The sequence below is a fragment of the Mesoplodon densirostris genome, chromosome 7 (assembly GCF_025265405.1).
Source record: "Mesoplodon densirostris isolate mMesDen1 chromosome 7, mMesDen1 primary haplotype, whole genome shotgun sequence".
NCBI lineage: Eukaryota > Metazoa > Chordata > Mammalia > Artiodactyla > Ziphiidae > Mesoplodon > Mesoplodon densirostris.
This window is the reverse complement of record NC_082667.1, coordinates 2,509,489-2,527,114: the sequence shown is the minus strand read 5'-3', so window position 1 is coordinate 2,527,114 and position 17,626 is coordinate 2,509,489. Positions and strand designations below refer to the sequence as shown.

Genomic DNA, 17,626 nt, shown 5'->3' with positions numbered 1-17,626 from the left:
AGGGGCCGGGCCGGGGGGCAGCTCTGAGCGGCCAGGGAGGCGGGGGCCAGTGCCAGGGCCGAGCACCGCTTATCAGCCGAGCTGCGGGCTGTCACCCATGCGCTTCCCACTGCACCATCCGGCCCCGGGGATCCTCCCGGCTCTGGGCATCCTGTCCCTCCACAGGACCTGCCTGTCACCAGGATGCGTCCCCTCCCCTGCCCTGCACTGGGCTGTCCCACCGAACCTGCCGGGGGGATGAGCCGGGGGCTGCCACGCCCGGGCCCGCAGAGGCACGGGCCTGCAGGGGGGCCGGCAGAGCTTGCCTTCCCTGGGCGGCCTGGTACACTGGAAGCTTCCAGAAAAAACGCTGACTCGGCCAATATCAGGAGCCCCTCCCCCAACACGTGTGGACCTCATGGGGGTGTGGGTGGAGGCGCACGGAGCAGCTTCCCGCCCCACCCGGACCATCTGGGATGGGCCTCCCTGTGGAGGCTGGTGGGGAACCTGGGGAGAGAGTGAACCCCTACCCCGCTTCCGGAAGGAAGCAGGTCAGGGACAGACACGGCCAGGGCCCGGCACAGCCACTGCCCGGACCCGGGACCCCTTGGACCTGGTGCTGCCCCGAGGCCTCAGCCCAACCTCGTGCAGCCTGCGACCCTCTCCTCTCCCTGGCTGAGCGAGCCTGGATGTCAGCCACCTAGCCCCCAGCTCAAAAGGGCTCCCACCGGCCACCATCAGCTTCGGGCAGCTCGTAGCCAGGCCGGTGTCACCCACTCTGCTGCTCAGGCTGTTCTGGACCCCATGGCCCCTGGCACCCAAGCGCACCCCACAGGGAAGGGGGAGAGCAGAGGCCGGCCCACGGCCCAGAGGTGGCCCACGGAGCGGGCATTCGGGCTGCCCCCGCCTTCCCCCACGGCCAGGGTCTGTCGGGGCCACCTCAGGGCCCCCCGCACGTGCTGTTCCCAGGCCGGTAAGCTGCTGGCCACCCTGCAACTGAGAGCCCAGGACCTGTCTCCCCACAAGGCCAGAGCGGAGGGTTTGTTGAGGGGTGTCCTCTGTGCCCTGAGGCCCACACACCAGTGATGCTGGGCTTCCGTGGTGAGCAGGCCCCCGGGGCCCACGCAGCTCAGACGTCCTGCAGCTTGCGGAGACCCCTGCAACCACCCACAGCATGTCCATGTACTGCCCCCCTGCGCCGCACGTCTCCCTTCCCCACCACAAGCCTGATCCCTGGAAGGAGCCAGCCCACACTCCTGGCCACTTCCAGGCCGAGGCCAGGGTGCTGGCTGCTTGCAGGAGGGGGACACAGCACACCCAAGGAGCCCAACTTCACAGGCGGGGGAGCCTCGAGGCCCCCAGGACAGAAGCCAGGGCACCTCTGTGTCACCGCTGCCCGGGGCCGGCTACAGAATTTGCGGGCCGGATGCGCAGTCAAAACGTGGGAGCACTTTCCTTTTTCCCAGCATCCCCTGACCTGTCCTGGTGGCTTGTTTGCTCTACAAAGTCACGCTCCTTGGTGCAGGGATACTTGAGGGGCCAGCACAGAACCTCACAGACGCGGGGCACAGGGTGGCGGAAAAGCCGGCCCTGGGGAAGGTGGGAGCTGGGACCGTGTGCGGCCGTCGTGCCCCCTGCACAGTCGCTCTCCGTCCTGCCAGACTTGCCTCCCAAACGGCAAGTTCAAAGCTAAAAACCTTAAGGACCCCACAATGGTGACTGTCGGGCTTTACGCGTCCAGCGCGGGGCCCTTCTGTGCGCGGAGCCCTGTGCCACCCGCCCATCCAACTACAAACCTGTGCCCAGGCGGGGCTTCAAGCGTTTGGAGGGGTGGTCTCAAGGCGTAAGATCTTGAGAAACCAGAGCCCCAGGGCGACATCCTGGCCCCGCCCCGCCCAGGCCCAGGGTGGGCAGTGGCCACGTGGCCCGAAGGTCCCGACTTACCACCCCCCACCAGAGGGCGTCTGCGTAGCTGCCGAACTCGACCTGGCCCGACTCATTCACGGCGTCCTTCTCGGCCAGGTACACGAAGTAGGAGGAGAAGATGAGGCCCAGGAAGCCGATGTACAGGGTGGTGATCAGCTCCTGGGAGACGGCAAAGGAGGTGTGACCAGCCGGCGCCCACGGGCACCTGGGGCCCTGCGCACCCGCGCTGGGCAGACATCACAGGCAGCGGGGCCTGCCGGTGGCAAGCCCCAACATTTCCCACCAAGTTGACATAAATGCCAGCATGTCTCACATGCAGACATCGGACTTCAGCACTAACTTATTTTTCCCAACTTGTCAGTGGCAGCGTTGGGTCTCAGCCTCCAGGGACGAGGCCAGTGCCCTGGACCACCGGCCCGGCTCTGGCTCCCGCAGAACCCCAGTGAGATGCAGGGCTGGGCCTCACGAAGGGGTGCGGGTCAGCCGCCTCCACCTTCACGGGGTTGATCATGATCTGCCCCCGTTTTAGATTTCGGGGGCTCTCGGACCCTTTTCCACGTGGTATTTCTGTCTTTCCATCTGCCCGACAGTCTCTTGTCCCAGCTTGAGGAACGTGAGCACCATCTGCCTGGCAGGCTGGGGACATTGGCCCCTCAGGTTGGGGGCAGGATGGCCCAGCTGGCTCAGGCCGAGGCGGGGCTGAGACCCTGTCCTCCCCCCACCGGACCACCCACCTGGCGGTGGATGAAGACCACCGAGCCCAGCAGCCTCCACGTGCCCCCCTGGCGGTCAACGTGCAGCATCCTCAGGATCTGGAGGAAGCGGATGCCCCTGCGGAGGACAGGTCGCTGTGCGCCCCTCCCCCATGCGCCCTCCCCTCCCCTGTGTGGTCCTCCCCCATGCGCCCCTCCCCCCTCCCGAAGCCCAGGGTCAAGGTTGGGGCAGCACGCCACGCCCGGAGCTAAACCTGTACATTTCTCAATTCCTTTGGCCCCCAGACCGCCTTCTGGGGGCGGCCCCAGGATCACCCCAGTTTACAGACGAGCAGACTGAGGGCCCCAGACTGTTAGGTCCCAGCCTGAGTCCCAGAAGTGAGTAAGCGCTCCTGCCCACCCAACTCAGCACCGGCCCTGAGCCTGCCCCCTGCCCAGCACACGGCCCCGCTGCTCTCACCCCCCCGCACCGGGGAGCCCACAGCCCCGCCTACCTGATGGCCGAGGTGGCAAACACCTGCCCTTTGGAGCCCACGCAGAGGACGACCATGGAGGCCACGACCACGATGAGGTCTGGAGGGGACAGTGCCACCGTCACCAGCCTGGCAGCTGGACACCAGCAAGGAGCCTGGCGGTCAGGCGGGACAGGGCCCAACAGCGGGGACACGGAGATACCTCAATGGGGAGACCAGGCCCTCCGCCCCAGGCACGTGCAGAGGCCACCCGAGCCTACCTCCCTAGCCCTGTCTTGCAGGCCGCTGAGGGCAGCGGACGCCCAGGTTGTGTTGAGCTTGACCAGACCCCCTGCCCTGTGAGCAGCCTCTTGGGACAGAGGCCCTGGGCGCTGAGGCTGGCTCCTGTGTGGGGGACCCGGGAGGTCACCCCACTGGCCTTGGGATCCTGCCCCGTCACAGGCGGAGGAGGGACTCTGCCTGGTGGTGCTCGTGATGGGGGTCCGCCTGCCAGATTCTGGGGGAGGGGGCTCAGCCCTTGTCAGGAAACCTCGGGGTGAAGCTTTCAGGGGGGCGGGCGTGACTCACCGATGATGGAAATGGGCTTCCGGGCAAAGCGCAGCCGGCCCCAGATGCCCACGTACTTGCTGCGGCAGCCAGCTGACCAGAGGCGGACCACGTACTCCGTCCCAAAGAACACGACCAGGACGATCTCCTGCGGGGACGGAGGGGCGTGAGCTCACCTCGCGCCCCTCCCCCGTGCGCCCACTGCGAGCAGGCGGCCTGGGCCCCGGTCTGCTGCATCGCCCACCTGGACAGGCCCAGGTCCACCACCGCACTCAGTACCATAGAAAAAAGCTTAGACACTATGACCAAGTGGGATTTATACCTGGAATGCAAGGACAGTTCAGCACATGAAAATCAACCAATGTAATACATGACATTAACAGAACGGAGGGAAAAAAATCACATGGTCTCCTGATCACAACGGATGCAGAAAGAGCATTTGACAAGATTCAGCACCCTTTCATGATAAAAGCAGTAAACAAACTAGGAATGGAGGGAAACTATCTCCATGTAATAAAAGCCATATATGAAAACCCCACAGTGAACATCAGATCAACGGAGAAAGGCTGGAAGCTTTTCCTCTAGGATCAGGACCAAGACAAGGATGCCCACTCTCACCACTTCTATTCAACAGAGTACTGAAGTCCCAGCCAGAGCAATTAGGCAAGAAAGAGAAATAAAAGGCTTCCAAATTGGAAAGGAAGAAGTAAAATTATCTCTGTTCACAGACGATATGATCTTATGTGTAGAAAGCCCTAAAGATTCCACGCAAAAAACCTGTTAGATCTAATAAATGAGTTCAACAAAGTAGGATACAAAGTTGATCACAAAAATCGGTTGCATTGGGCTTCCCTGGTGGCGCAGTGGTTGAGAATCTGCCTGCCAATGCAGGAGACACGGGTTCGAGCCCTGGTCTGGGAAGATCCCACATGCCGCAGAGCAACTGGGTCTGTGAGCCACAATTACTGAGCCTGCGCGTCTGGAGCCTGTGCTCTGCAACAAGAGAGGCCGTGATAGTGAGAGGCCCGCGCACCGCGATGAGGAGTGGCCCCCGCTTGCCACAGCCGGAGAAAGCCCTCGCACAGAAATGAAGACCCGACACAGCCATAAATAAATAAATAAATAATTTTTTTAAAAATTAAAAAAAAATCAGTTGCATTTCTATACACAAACCATGAACAATCTGGAAGAGAAATTATACAATAATTCCATTTACACTAGCACCAAAAAGAATAAAGTACTTATGAATTAACTAAGGAGGTGGGACACTTGTACCATGAAAACTAAACAATATTGTTTAAAGAAATGAAAGACAACAAACAGATGGAAACACATCCCATGTTCATGGATCGGAAGACTTAATACTGTCAAGATGTCAGTGCCACTCAAAGTGACCTGTAGACTCAATGCAATCCCTCTCAAAACCCTGATGACAATCTTTGCAGACACAGAAAAAGCCCTCAAATTCACACGAAATCTCAAGGGCCCCTGAATAGCCAAGACAAGATGTGGTCCATCCACACAACGGAATATTCCTCAGCCTTATAAAGGAAGGAAGTTCTGGCACAGGCTACGGCGTGGATGGACCTGAGGACGTTGTCAGCTCACTTCCAGCTGGTGCCCTGCCCTGTCCCCACCCTGCCCCAACCCAGGGAACACAGCCCTGTCTGGGGACTTCTGCTCCCACTGGGTGACAGGGGGCCGGGCCTGCTCCCATGCCCGGCCTTGCCTTCCCCCACCAGGGAGCCCACCAGGAGGGGGTAACCGGACACTTGTTCCCAAATATCCATAATTAGGAAGGAATACTTATACAATCCAGCTTGTGTTTGGGGCAAGCTCAGGGGATAATGGGAGAAAATGTGGGAAATTTACCGCTTTCCTTTTGCAAGAAAGTTCTTGGTTGGCAACGTCAAGTTCTTCAGGGTGGGGGTATGTATGGTTGGGGTCACGTGGGGGATGGTGGAGAGTGAGGGAGGGTGGACGCTCGCAGGCTCTGTGGCCTCAGAGGGTCATGCGGGTGCCACCTCTGTCCTCAGCTGGAGGGTGGCTGAGGGAAGGGGCCATGTTTACCTGCCCGCCGCCCTCTCCCCGGCCCCGGAGCATGCCTGCCCTGGTTGGCCCTGGACATGGATCTGCTGAGTGAGTGAGTGAATGAATGAATGAATGAACGAACGACCGATCAGACCAACGAACGACCGAGGGCTCCCTGGTACCAGGGCTTCGTCTCGGGCGTGTGTTTCCCGAGATTCTGGCCCGGCTAGTCCTAAGTGGGTGTGAGGAGGAGATGCCAGACAGGAGGCCCTAGCAATGAACGCCGGCGTAGGGGTGTAGCGGCTGGAGGGCCCGGCTTCCAGTGTTTGGCCATCTCGACAAGGGCCGCAGAGCCACCTCCTCTGGGTCCCCAAAGCTGAGACAGCAGCGCTGGCACCTTCACAGAGGCGGGGTCACCGGACTGCTGATGGCCCTGAGGGGGCGGACAGAGTCCACCAAAGAGCAGTCCTCAGGGCCTCCCTCCCAGCTCTGCAAAACCATACGCCATCGGGCTGATCAGTCACTTAGCAGGTTTGTTCTTAGTTTGATGCATTATTTTGTTACTTAAGTACCTTCTCCAGCCACGTCCTGAGCACATTCAAAGTGGTAGAAATCTTACAAACATCAGGTAAGAGCTTACTTGCAGTTCAGTCTTGCAACAGACCTTTAGATAAATAAGTAACTCCCGGGGTTGGCTGTTGATGCTGCGTCTCCCCCTCCCCCCAGATTATCCTGGCCTCGAGCTCAGAGCTACCCCTGCCCTCTTGGGGCTGGCAGGCTGGGGCTGGGGGACTCTCCCTCTGGAGGGGTGAGGTGTAGGAATAATTTAAAACAACGCTAATCCCCAAATCCCGTTTGAGTCTGGAATGCAGCTCGAGGCCGGGCTGTGCATTAATGTGGCCCCGCCGGCATGCTGGGCGGGAGAGAGCCCGGACCGGGGCGGGGGGAGCACACGTTTGCTCCAAGATGAAATGATCCCCACACCATCAGCCTCGAGCGCTGGGCAGGGTGGCACTTGGGGCCAAGGCCGGGGCCTCCGGACTGGCCGCCGCTCGCCGGGACCTCCAGGGCCTCCCTGTGGCCCCGGCCATCACCATCTTTTGGAGCCATCTGTCCACTGACCTGGGTGCCGGGAGGGCGGACAGGCTGGCCCGAAGTTCTGGACCTGCAGGGACTCTGGAATTTTTTCACCAGAGGGGCCTGGGCCACCCTGGGCTGGGGGCTGCTCTGGGGGCTTTGACTGGGCTGGACTGTCCATCTGTGGAAGCCAGTAGGCTAGGGCCTGCCGGAGGGCTGACCCCCCCAGTCTTCCTGTGGGGCTGCCCCTGACTCAGGGGACGGCACCCCCAGTCCAAAGCAGACTCACGGAACGGCAGGGCTGCCTCCTCTTAGCTCCGGGGAAAGGGGGACCAGCCTCCAGCCTCAGTGACCCAGACCCAGAAGGATGACCCCCGCACCCCTACCCCCGGCCACCCTCCTCGCCCTGGGTTTTCTCCAGCCGGCAGGGGCAGGCCTGCAGCTCGGCTGTCTCTGCAGACCAGGCCCTGAGCAAGCCCCGGAGGGGAACACAGAGGCCTCAAGCTCCCCCCAGAGCCTGCCCACCTCAGCCCCTGCCTCCACACCCCAGTTCAAGCCACGGCCCTGGCCCCATGGCCCACACTAAGGGTCAGGGCTCGCCCTGGCCCACCTGAGAGCCTGCCGCCGGCCCAAGGCACGCCCCCCCCTCCCCGCCTGGGCCCAAGTGCTCAGCCTGGGACCCTGTCCTTCCAGCTCCTCCCCACCCCGCCCCCCAGGTCCCCACACCCACCTCGGTCCTGCTCAGCACCCCCCATCACACCTGACCCCTCCACTGATAAGAGTCAGCCCAGAGGCCCCTGTCCGCGAGCCCACGTGGTGCCTGCATGCCCGCATGTGAGCAGGGGTCAAGGATACCGGCCGGAGCACGGCCCTGAGCTCTGCCCCACAGATATGGGGAGAAGGGGCCGTCCTCGTGTCAGGGACCTCCGCTAAGACCACAGTCACCAGAGGGACGAAGGGCCCCCTCCCACCTGGCCACTGTCCCTCAGACAAAGCAAGGTCGCCTCCCAGCTGCAGTTGGCCTCATGGACCAGGGACCTGTGAGCCGGCCGGGCGCCAAGACCAGGGCACAGGCCCGAGAATCCCCCGCCTGCGGGAAGCAGACCAGGCACTCAGATGTCAGGGCTCCAGGCAGCCACAAGCCCCCGACCTGGCGGCCGTGCCCCTCCTTCTGTGAGTTTCAGAGCAGCGGGTCCTGGGCTCCCCATGTGTCTCCCAAGCAGCAGGGTTTGGGGTGGCTCTTGGCAGTATTATTTGTAAAGTTTAGAATTATTTTAAGAAACAAAGTTCCTAAGAAACAACTCAATTAAAAAATGGGTATGAAACTTGAATAGGCATTTCTCTAGAGAAGACATACAGACAGTCAAGAAGCACATGAAAAGCTGTTCAACACCACTGGTCATCAGGAAACGCAAATCGAAACCACAGCGAGACACCGCCTCACACCCATCAGGACGGCTACTATCAGGAAAACGAGATAAGTGCTGGCGCGGATGCAGAGAAACTGGAGCCTTGCGCATGGTGGGCGGGAATGTAAAATGGCGCGGCCACTGTGGAAGAGTGTGGAGGGTCCTCGAAAAATTAAAAATAGAATCACATGTGATCCAGCAATTCCACTTCTGGGTGTAGCCTCAAAAAAAAAAAAAAAAAAAGAAAGAAAGAAAGCAGGATCTCAAAGGTATTTGCACACCCGTGTTCACAGCAGCGCTATTCACAACACCCAAAAGGTGGAAGCAACCCAAGTGTCCGTCGAATGAACAGATACACAAACTGAGGTCCATCCACACTAAGGAATATTATTCAGCCTTACAAGGAAGGCAATTCTGACACAGGCTGTGATGTGGACGAACCTTGGGGACATACACTCAGTGAGAGAATCCAGACACAGAAGGACAAATCCTGTCTGATTCCACCCACATGAGGTCCCTGGAGGAGTCACATCCATAGAGACAGAAAGTAGACGGTGGGGTCCCGGGGCTGGGGGAGGGGAGTGCGTGTGTAATGGGGACAGAGTCTCTGTTTGGAAAGACAGAAACTTCTGGAGGCAGATGGTGTGATGTTTCCTCAACAGCGTGAATGTACTTAATGCCACCAAACTGTGCACTTAAAAATGGTTAAGGTGGTAACCTGTATGTTCTATGTATTTTACCACAATTTCAATAAAAAGAAAGCCTTTTGGTGGCTTCCAGGGGCTGGGGGAGTGAGGAATGGGGGCCACTGCTGATGGGTGCAGGGTTCCCTTTCGGGGTGACAACAAAGTTCTGAAACTAGACGGAGGTGGTGGTGGCGCAATGTTGTTGACGCGTTAAATGCACTTGAAAACGGTAACCTGTGTGGCGTGTGTGTTTTTCCACGACACAAACGTCCCCTGCCCCCAGGCGCTCTGTGCTCAGGCCTCTGCCTGGACCTTGGGGCTGGCCCCACGGGGCAGAAACAGCCGTCCTTGAGCCTCTGGCTCTTAATCTTTGTGGTCCATTGTTAGTTCACTGTTAAATGAGCAAACGGAGCCCAGTGATTGCCTGCAAAGGCCACTCGGGTGCAGCCGCGTCCCCAGTAGAGGACAGTGCAGGAAGTGAAGCACAAAGGCCAGGCCGCACTGGACACGGACGGGCACTGGACCCCCGAGACAGAGCGCGGCGCCGGGCCAAGGGCACCGGCTACCAACAGGATGGCCAGGGCCCTGCTCGCTCTGCACGAGGAGGCCCTGCCGTCGGGCAGACGAACGCTGGGACCCCCGAGCTCGACCAAGTTACAAGTAAGGGGAACCAGCCCGCACCCGCCTTCGGCGTTTTGGGGTAACGGCAGTCAACAGCAGATCCGCAAATCCCAAGAGTCAAGATAAAGGTTCAGAAAAGCAGGTGCTTATCTGGGTTTTCCAGCCCCGGTACACAAAGGGGAAAGGGTGCGGATTCCTTGGGCGTTTCGTAATCCCCGTGGCACCACTGCCCACCCCCCAGAAGGGTGAAGGTCCACGCGGCCGTCTTATCTATTGTTTCGTTTTTATCAGCTCGTGAATCCCCCTCATCCATCGGGAAAGTTGTCTAAAGCCCGATGTGTTTTGAGGCTCAGCCCTGCCCGCATCGCCTGGTTCAAAAGCGCTGGGAACGGCCCCGCGGAGCACGGCCCCCCGTGTGACAGATAGCGAGCCGGCCTGGAGGTTAAGCCCCGCGCATGGCCTGTGCTCAGAGCCTAGCTTCTCGGATGAAAGGGTTTGTTTTGTTGTTTTTGCTAAACAATAAAGGAAGCCTCATGGATCCTTATCGCTACCGTCCTGGTGCTCAGATGTTACTGCTCTGTTATCTTCATAATGAAAAATCAATTTTAAAGAGAGTTGGAAGGTTAACTGCCGGGAATTAAGCGCTGAGCTTTGTGGGGTGGAGGGGTGGGGGCCGACGGAAAGCAGAAATTGGGGTTGAGGACAAAAGGCACGGCACCCTCCCAGGCGGCCCTGTGGATGCCAGACGTGGGCAACTCGGAGATGGGGCCTGGGGGACCCACTGTGGGACCTCCTGGTCCCTCAAAGGCTTCCGGGTGAGAAGGACGCCTGTGCTTTCTGGGGTAAACAAGATTTCACCAGACAGATGGGGGAGCCTGGAGGAGAGGTGGACTTGGGGGCCAGACCACGCCACCCGTCAGGGCCAGGGGCGCCGGCCACCAGGGTGAGGTCTCTGGAAGAGGTGTGGGCCGCCTGGCCCTGGCCAGGTGTCCCCATGGTGGGGGGCTGGGGTCCCCAGCACAGACCCCGGTCGGCGGGCTCCAGGGCCAGCTGTTCTACCTCCACGTGGGACCCGATAAGCCACAGAGGGGGACGGCCTCGGCATTCCCGGGAAGGTCAGCTGGCCGGAGGGCGCGGAGCAGGCGTGCATGCTGCTCAAAGGCTCTTTGTTCGGGGGCCTGCCTGAGGCCAGCTGCTCCCAGCCGCGCACCCATGCGAGGGCCGTGGGCGTCCTGGTGACATGTGCTGGGCACAGCTGGCCGCCCTCCCCCCACTGTGGAACACCAGCACCTCCACCCAGCCAGAGCTGCCGGCCTGGGGCAGGCGCATGCTGTGGCCCTGCACGGGGCCAGGATTCTGCCCGTCCAGGACCTGCTGGGGGGCTGACCCCCACAGCCCTCCCCAGCCAACTCCCCCTGACCCATGGGGAGCCCCTCTGCTCGGCTGTGTCCACCGGTGCCACGGCATCCCTGGATGCGCGGCCACCACCTTGCCCCTGGGCCCCTCTGCATCCTGCCCGAGGTCCCAGTGGCCCGAGGTGGCCATGACAGGGTTGGTGGGCCAGGCCCTGGGTCAGGCTCTGGGAGGAGGGAGGGGGTGGCTCTGTGGCCCGAGGGGCATCCACGCTAGGACAGAGGGGCAGGCCGGGCCCCCGAAAGTGTCCACCCTCCTGCAGGACAGTGAGATCTAGGGCCACCAAACGCCCAGGGCTGCTGACCCCGGTCAGCCCCTCAAGCCCGCGGTGCCTCAGTGACCCTGTCCATGAAATGCGGGTGCTGGCGGGACCCACCTCCTCGGGCTGTGGGGAGGAAGGATCTAGAAGACAGGGTTGTGTTGAGTGGGGAGGCCTAGAGGAGGGCCCAACCCAGACGGGTCTCACAGCACAGACGGCCCTCCTGACTGGCGCCCAGACCCCGTCTGACAGATGCTGAACCCTTCGCTGCCTGTCCTGTCCTGAGCTTGCGTCCCCCCTCCCCAACCAGGCAGCAGCGCTCAGCCCAGCCCGGGGGACCCCTCCCCATGCCACCTCCTCAGCTGTCTGTCCAAGGCCGGGCCTATCTTTACCCCAGAAGCCCAGTCCAGCCCCGAGCCCACAAGGCACCCACCTGCTGCTCAAAGGGCCACATGGCAACTCCCTATGGGGTTTCCTTGCTCCTTGATGGGCCTGCATCCCCTCCCCAGAGAGGGTCGGGTCCCCTGGGCTCCCCCTTGTACAGTCAACCCCAGCCCCATGGGAGCCACATTTGAACACTTCACAACGACTCCACAGGCTGAGTGGCCACCTCCCACAGGGGCACCTCCTCCACCACGAGCTCCCCGGAAACCGTCTTCCAGGGAGCAAACAAAGCACAAGGACGTCCCTGGAGCAACCCCTTCCTGCAGCCAGCCACTCAGGACCCCACTCCGTGGAGAGCCAGGGTGCAGTGGGGGTCAGTCCAGGCCCCTCCAGCACCACTACCGCCCCCTTCGCCCTCTGTCCGAAGTTCTGCAAGTAACTGCAAACCCCAGCACCTGTCACTCTGGGCACAGCAAATGGGTCCGAGCCCCAAGGGAGCAGGTATGTGATGGGGGTTTCAGCAAGACGGGGGCCTTGGGGCACACCGTGCCCTGGCACGTTCTCGGGCCCATTCTCGTGGCGGCCAGATCCTTCCCAGCATCGCAGGCGGTCAGGCTCAGCCTCTGGAAAAAGGCCTCCCGCCTAGAGCAGGGAGGAGAGCGGCGCGAGGTCATTTTAATTTCACGTGGACTGCCGGTGCCAACCCAACTAAAGTCACACGAGTTGCAGGTGGTTTAATGAGGTGCCTCCAGCCCTGGGACCAGCGACACGGGGGTGCCCAAGCGCCGCCTGCTTCCTCCCCACCTGGGTGTCCCCAGGTCAGCGGGTGGACGCGGTTTGGCGCCCTGACACCTGGCTGGCACGGGAGAGGCAGATGCGGCCGAAAAGAGGGCCCCCAGGTGGTAGTCTGGGCAGATTCTGACAAAGCAAAGCCTGCTCGTCCCCCAACCCCAGGGTGTCTGGCAGATGGTGGGCACCCAGGAGGCATTTGGTAAAAAAAACAGAAAAATGCGTGTGTGTGTGTTTACACAAAATATAACCTATATACTTTTACTGTATTATTATTTGCTTTTCACGAGTGAATTTCAACCACCCTGGAGAGATGCACTTGAGAAGACAACGAAGCCACTGGCAAGTGACGTGGGCAACAGCGTGGAAAGGACAAATGTCCCGTCGGCGTTGGGCCCGGATGGGGGCCCGGGAAGTACCCTCCTGCATGCAGAGGGGCTGCTTTCATCACTGAATGCGGCCTGCATGCTCCCCACTGGCCTCCTCTCCCTGATGGCCACATAGGAGAGCGCTGCTTAATCCCCAAATAGTCAAGCCTTTTTGGTGACCTTGTAACCATTTATTTCTAATTGTATTGGGCTTTGATGAGAAAATGTAAACAGCTAAGTCTCAATTTTTCCAAGTGTGTTAGGTGTTTTTATGGCCACATAAAGTGACTGGTCTTTACAAGTGTTCCATGGGCATAAACAAAACACCTCCGTGATTAGGATCCATAGCTATAGTGCTGGTTTTGAAATGTGGGTAGAGGGCCTTCCACCATGCGGCCCACCACCCCGGAATTAGGGCCTGTAGCCCCAGCTGACTCCAGGCAGGGCAGAGGGGAGCCATCCCCACGGACCCTAAGCTCTTCGTGATGGTTGTTTGAAGGAGCCACATTTGGGGATGCTTGTTGCCTGGCTATAGGTAACAGGGACTTATTTGGGCTTACTGTTGGAATCTGAAATTGCTCACAATTGCAACGTGTCACCATCCGTGTCTCTACTGATTTTTTCATCTGCTAGAATCATCCTGTGCTGAGAAAGATGCATTAAAATTTCCCGTGAGTATCACAGTCAACCCCTGCATTTCCAATGGTGCTTGCTTTACATATTTTGTTATGTTCTCTGATGCATAAAAGTTTTCTCCCCTAGAAATGGTGCCTTGTCCAGTCCGGTCTCAGCACGGACCCTGATGCTGTCCACGCTGCTTTTGTTTTTTCCTTTTGTGTGCGCTTGCTGGGCATCACTTTGGCCATCCCTTCATTTTTCAACTGTCATCACCAGTTTGCTTGACTGAATTCCTCTGAACAATGTATTTGTTAAAAATAAAAACCCTTCTGACAGTCTCTGCCTTTTAACAGAGGCATTCAAGCCATTTGCATTTAGTGTAAAACTGGATACCTCTGGCTTCTTTCCACTTTACTGTCTATTTGCTATTTCACTTGGTTTCTTTCATTCTCTTCATAGTCGTCAAGTTGATCAGCATATTACCCATTTCCTTTTTATTCAAGAATTTGGGAGTTTCACTGAACCCTTCCATTCCATCACTGTGATCCTTCAGTTCCTTAACTCGTAACCAAACCTGCTCCGGCCTAGAAACAGTTTCCACTGTAGAGTTTCCCCTACGGCTGTCTCCCCAGTGAGGCAGGAATTGGCGTGACTTTTTTCCCGTCAGTGGCTCTGTGGGTGAATAAAGCATCTCCAATGTTGCTTTTATAGACCCCATGAAACCCTGCACCTTTTGCAAGAACGCTAACTTCACCTTGCAGTCAACTAGCATCCTGTGGTCAGACACAGACGGTGGGGACGTGGCAGGGAGCAGGCGTGGCAGACGGGGTCTCTGGGACAGGACTGAGGACAAGTGATGACTTCATTATGGGACATCTGCGTGCTGTGAGGATTCTGCTTTCCTTCCTTACAGCTACTCTGGCAACTGCCTGCTGTGACGATGAGAGATGGAGGACCCACCGGGCTTCAGAATCTCAACGACTCTGGAAACCAAATAAATTCGTTATTTGGTTTTTGCTTCCACATTTCAAGAGGCAAAACTCTCCACGTGCGTGCACTTAGGTATCTGGGAATATCTTCCTCCCAAGCAGATAAAAAGAAGGAAACGACCCATCCTTTGCTTCCTTCCTTCATTTATTCATCCTGGTCCCAGCACAGTGACCCCCGCCCCCCAGAACTGCTGGGCCAGCTTGCCATCTTCCCAATGCTGGGAACACCAGAGCCCGATCCTTTGTCCATCCAGCTGCACCTACTGTGTGCCAGGCGCTCTGCGTGGACCACGTCCTTGATGCACACTCACGGGCCTGACATCTCCATGAGCCACTTGGCACACTCCTGCTGGGCACCTGGATGCCCAGCCCATGCCCGAGGCCACCCTCCTCCTGGGGGCTCAGGGAGGACCACAGAGGGCTGGGGCAGCAGCTATGTGCACACGGCCTCCTTTCTGTCCTCAGCGGCCACCTCTTTCCTGAGCCTTCACCTTTGCGGCTCCTCCCCTGCCCCTCAGCCCCCTTCTCCCCTCGGTGCCGCCTTCACAGGGGTCTGCCGGCCTGTCTCCACCACCAGCTTCCTCTACCGCCCAGTCCTCTCATCATATTAGAAGCCCCCTGGTTTCCCCTCACGAGGTCACCGTTGTCACAGTGGGATGCAGGGCCGGAGCACAGGAACCTCTCCCATCTCACTCTGGCTGAGTCCCGGGCTCTGAGCACAGCACCAAATCCAGGACCCGGGCTGGGCCGTTAGAACCACGGGCGACAACAGTCCCTGAGGGCTACTCGCCCCTCACGCCAACAGGGGCAGGTCAGAATAACCCCCAACCTCCCTCGCTCAACAAGTCTGCCCCACTCGGGCGCCATTCGGGCGCCCAAATTCCCTCCCAAATTCGTAAGTTGAAGTCCTGACCCCTCAGGATGCGACCTTATGTGGAAACATGGTCATTGCAGATGTGATTAAGTTGAGGTTACTAGGATGGGCCCCTAATCCAATCCGACGGGTGTCCTTATAAACGGGGGACATTAGGACACACACAGGAGAACCCCATGTGAACATGGGGAAGCAGAGATCAGGGTGATGCTTCCACAAGCCAAGGAATGTCCCTGGTCACCACCAAACCACCAGAGCTGGGGGAGGCCCCCTCCCAGCCTCAGATACCAACCCCCCACGCCTTGATCACAAACCCCTGGCCTGAGGGGGTGGCAATGGTGCGGGGGGGCTCCAGCTTGATACCACGGCCAAGCCAGGGGTCCCTGGGGACGTCCAGGCTGTAGGCCCTGAAGCTTTGTCCTCCTGGGAAGGGGTCCCGGAACATCGGTCGCCCCTTTCCCACTCCGTGGAAAAACTCATGATGCTGGCGGCCAGCAGAAGAGAAGCCAAGGCCCCAGGTGGGAAGAGGGGGTGTGGCGGGAGAGGCACCAGGGCTCTGAGTAAAGGCAGGTGGGGGGTTCGGGGAGGCAGGCCCTGAGCCCCAGACAGGAGTGGCTGGCAAGGGCGGGAGGGAGCCCGCCGTGCCCACGGCAGCACCGTCAGCTGCCCGGCAGCCAGCTCTACAGGTATTTAAAGCAAATCCCCCATCTTCCCCAGGCGGGGAGCGCTGTTTCTGTCCACAGGGCAGCTACACGGGGTTGACTTTCAGCCCAGGAACCCCACTTCTGAGGGCTGTGTACCCCAAAGAAGCCCCGCCCCACCGATCTCTGCCTTGGCCACTCGGCTCAGGGAGGAGGACCATGGCGGGGGGGCGGTGGGGATTTTCTCTGCCGAGCTTCTCAAAGTGTGTTATTGAAGAATTGACCCAGAACTAGAAGCTGACCACAGCGGAGACTTGGGGATGAAAACCCTTCCTAAGGATCTGGTCCAGGCACTGCGCTGCATGCACTCAGGCTGCTCCCACCCGTGTGTGAGCGAGAGCACGTGCACGTGTGTGCGTGTGCGTGCGCCCGAGCATGCACGAGTGTGCGCTGCGCACGGGCCGTTCCTCTGTGTCCTGACAGCTGGGGACCTGCTCTGATGCTGCACGTCCAGAGATTTTAATGACAGGCGTGAATTTAAACAGTTTTTTTTTTTTTTCTTTCCTTTCAGGAATGTTTTAAGGGATTGAGAGGAAATTGTGCACGGATTTTGCTGTTTCAAGAGCTGATATGTGAGCAGCTTCAGACGACGTGTGTTGTTTTAGGGCCGAAGTTTACAAAGTAAGAGTGTGACACAAAGGCAGCCACGCCGGGGACTTGAGAGCTGGCTACTTGGATTTCGCTCCTCAGAGAAGGGGCTGCCTTCCCAGGGAGCAGAACTGGAAGGAAACGGCGAAAGTCTGATCTTGAGCCCCCCATGTCCCCGCCCCCCGCCCCGACGGTGACCTGTTCCCAGAGAGCAGGGGCAGCCAGCAGCCGAGGGGATGGGGAGGGGGCTTGGAGCAGCTCTGGGCCAGAGGCCACCAGCCCTCTGGTGTCCCCACTCGGGGCACCCAGGAGGCCTCCTGCATTCTGACAGCTGCGTGTGGATGCTACAAACCCCACGGTCCCTAGGCTGCCCGGGAGTGACACCCATCACAAGACGGTCTTGTCCCCAGTCTGGGCTGGGGCTCCGGCTCCTTGGGGACAATGTTTTCGAAGACACAAACTATTGAAAGTTCCCTGAGAAGAAAAAGAGAACCCGAATAGCCCCGATCTACGAACGACATTGAATTCCTAACAGAAAATTTTCCCACTCAGAAAACTCTGGGCCCAGATGGCTTCCCATGCTCTACCAAACACCCACAGAGAAACACAGCAGTTCTACACTAGCTCTGCCTAAATCGAAAAGCAGGGACACTCCCCAACGCATTCTACGAGGCCGGTGGTACCTAACGCCAAGAGCAGTGATGTTATAAGCAAACCACAGATGCATCCCTCGTGAACACACAGGCAAAAACTCTATGCTAAATTTTAGCAAAGCAAACCCAGCAATATATTCTTTTAAAATGCATCGTGACCAAGTGGGCTTTATGTTAAGAATTCAGGGTTGGCTTACATTTGAAAACCTGTCAGTATAGTTCACCATATTAAAAGTCAGAAAACACAGGGAATCATCTCGATAGATACAGGAGAAGTGTCTGACGAAATCCAATAGCCACTCTCGACACATGCTCTATTCCCAGCAAACTAGGAAGAGAAGAACTTCCTTGGCAGATAAAGGGCACATATAAAACCCCAAAACTACGATCATGCTTAAGGGGGAGAGACCACTTGTCTCCCCACAAGATCAGGAACCAGACAAGGACAACTCCTCTCTCCTCACGACCAAATCTTGTCATGGAGGTCCCAGCCAGGCCATCAGGCAAGAAAGAGAAATAGAAAAACAGA

The 17,626-nt window shown here is 58.7% G+C and overlaps 1 protein-coding gene across 3 annotated transcripts in view; it reads right to left on the bottom strand.

Moving 5' to 3' along the window:
• KCNQ1 (potassium voltage-gated channel subfamily Q member 1) overlaps window positions 1–17,626 on the bottom strand; it is a 348,523-nt gene that overhangs the window by 252,107 nt on the left and 78,790 nt on the right. For 2 of the 3 annotated variants that reach the window (XM_060104250.1, XM_060104251.1), the window contains exons 3-6: window positions 3,659–3,785; window positions 3,113–3,191; window positions 2,640–2,736; window positions 1,924–2,064 (exon numbers count right to left, since the gene is read on the bottom strand). The exons of the other annotated variant lie outside the window; for it this stretch is intronic. In XM_060104250.1, the coding sequence (XP_059960233.1) occupies window positions 1,924–2,064; window positions 2,640–2,736; window positions 3,113–3,191; window positions 3,659–3,785 (444 nt within the window). The remainder of the gene's footprint in view (window positions 1–1,923; window positions 2,065–2,639; window positions 2,737–3,112; window positions 3,192–3,658; window positions 3,786–17,626) is intronic. 3 annotated transcript variants of the gene reach the window in all.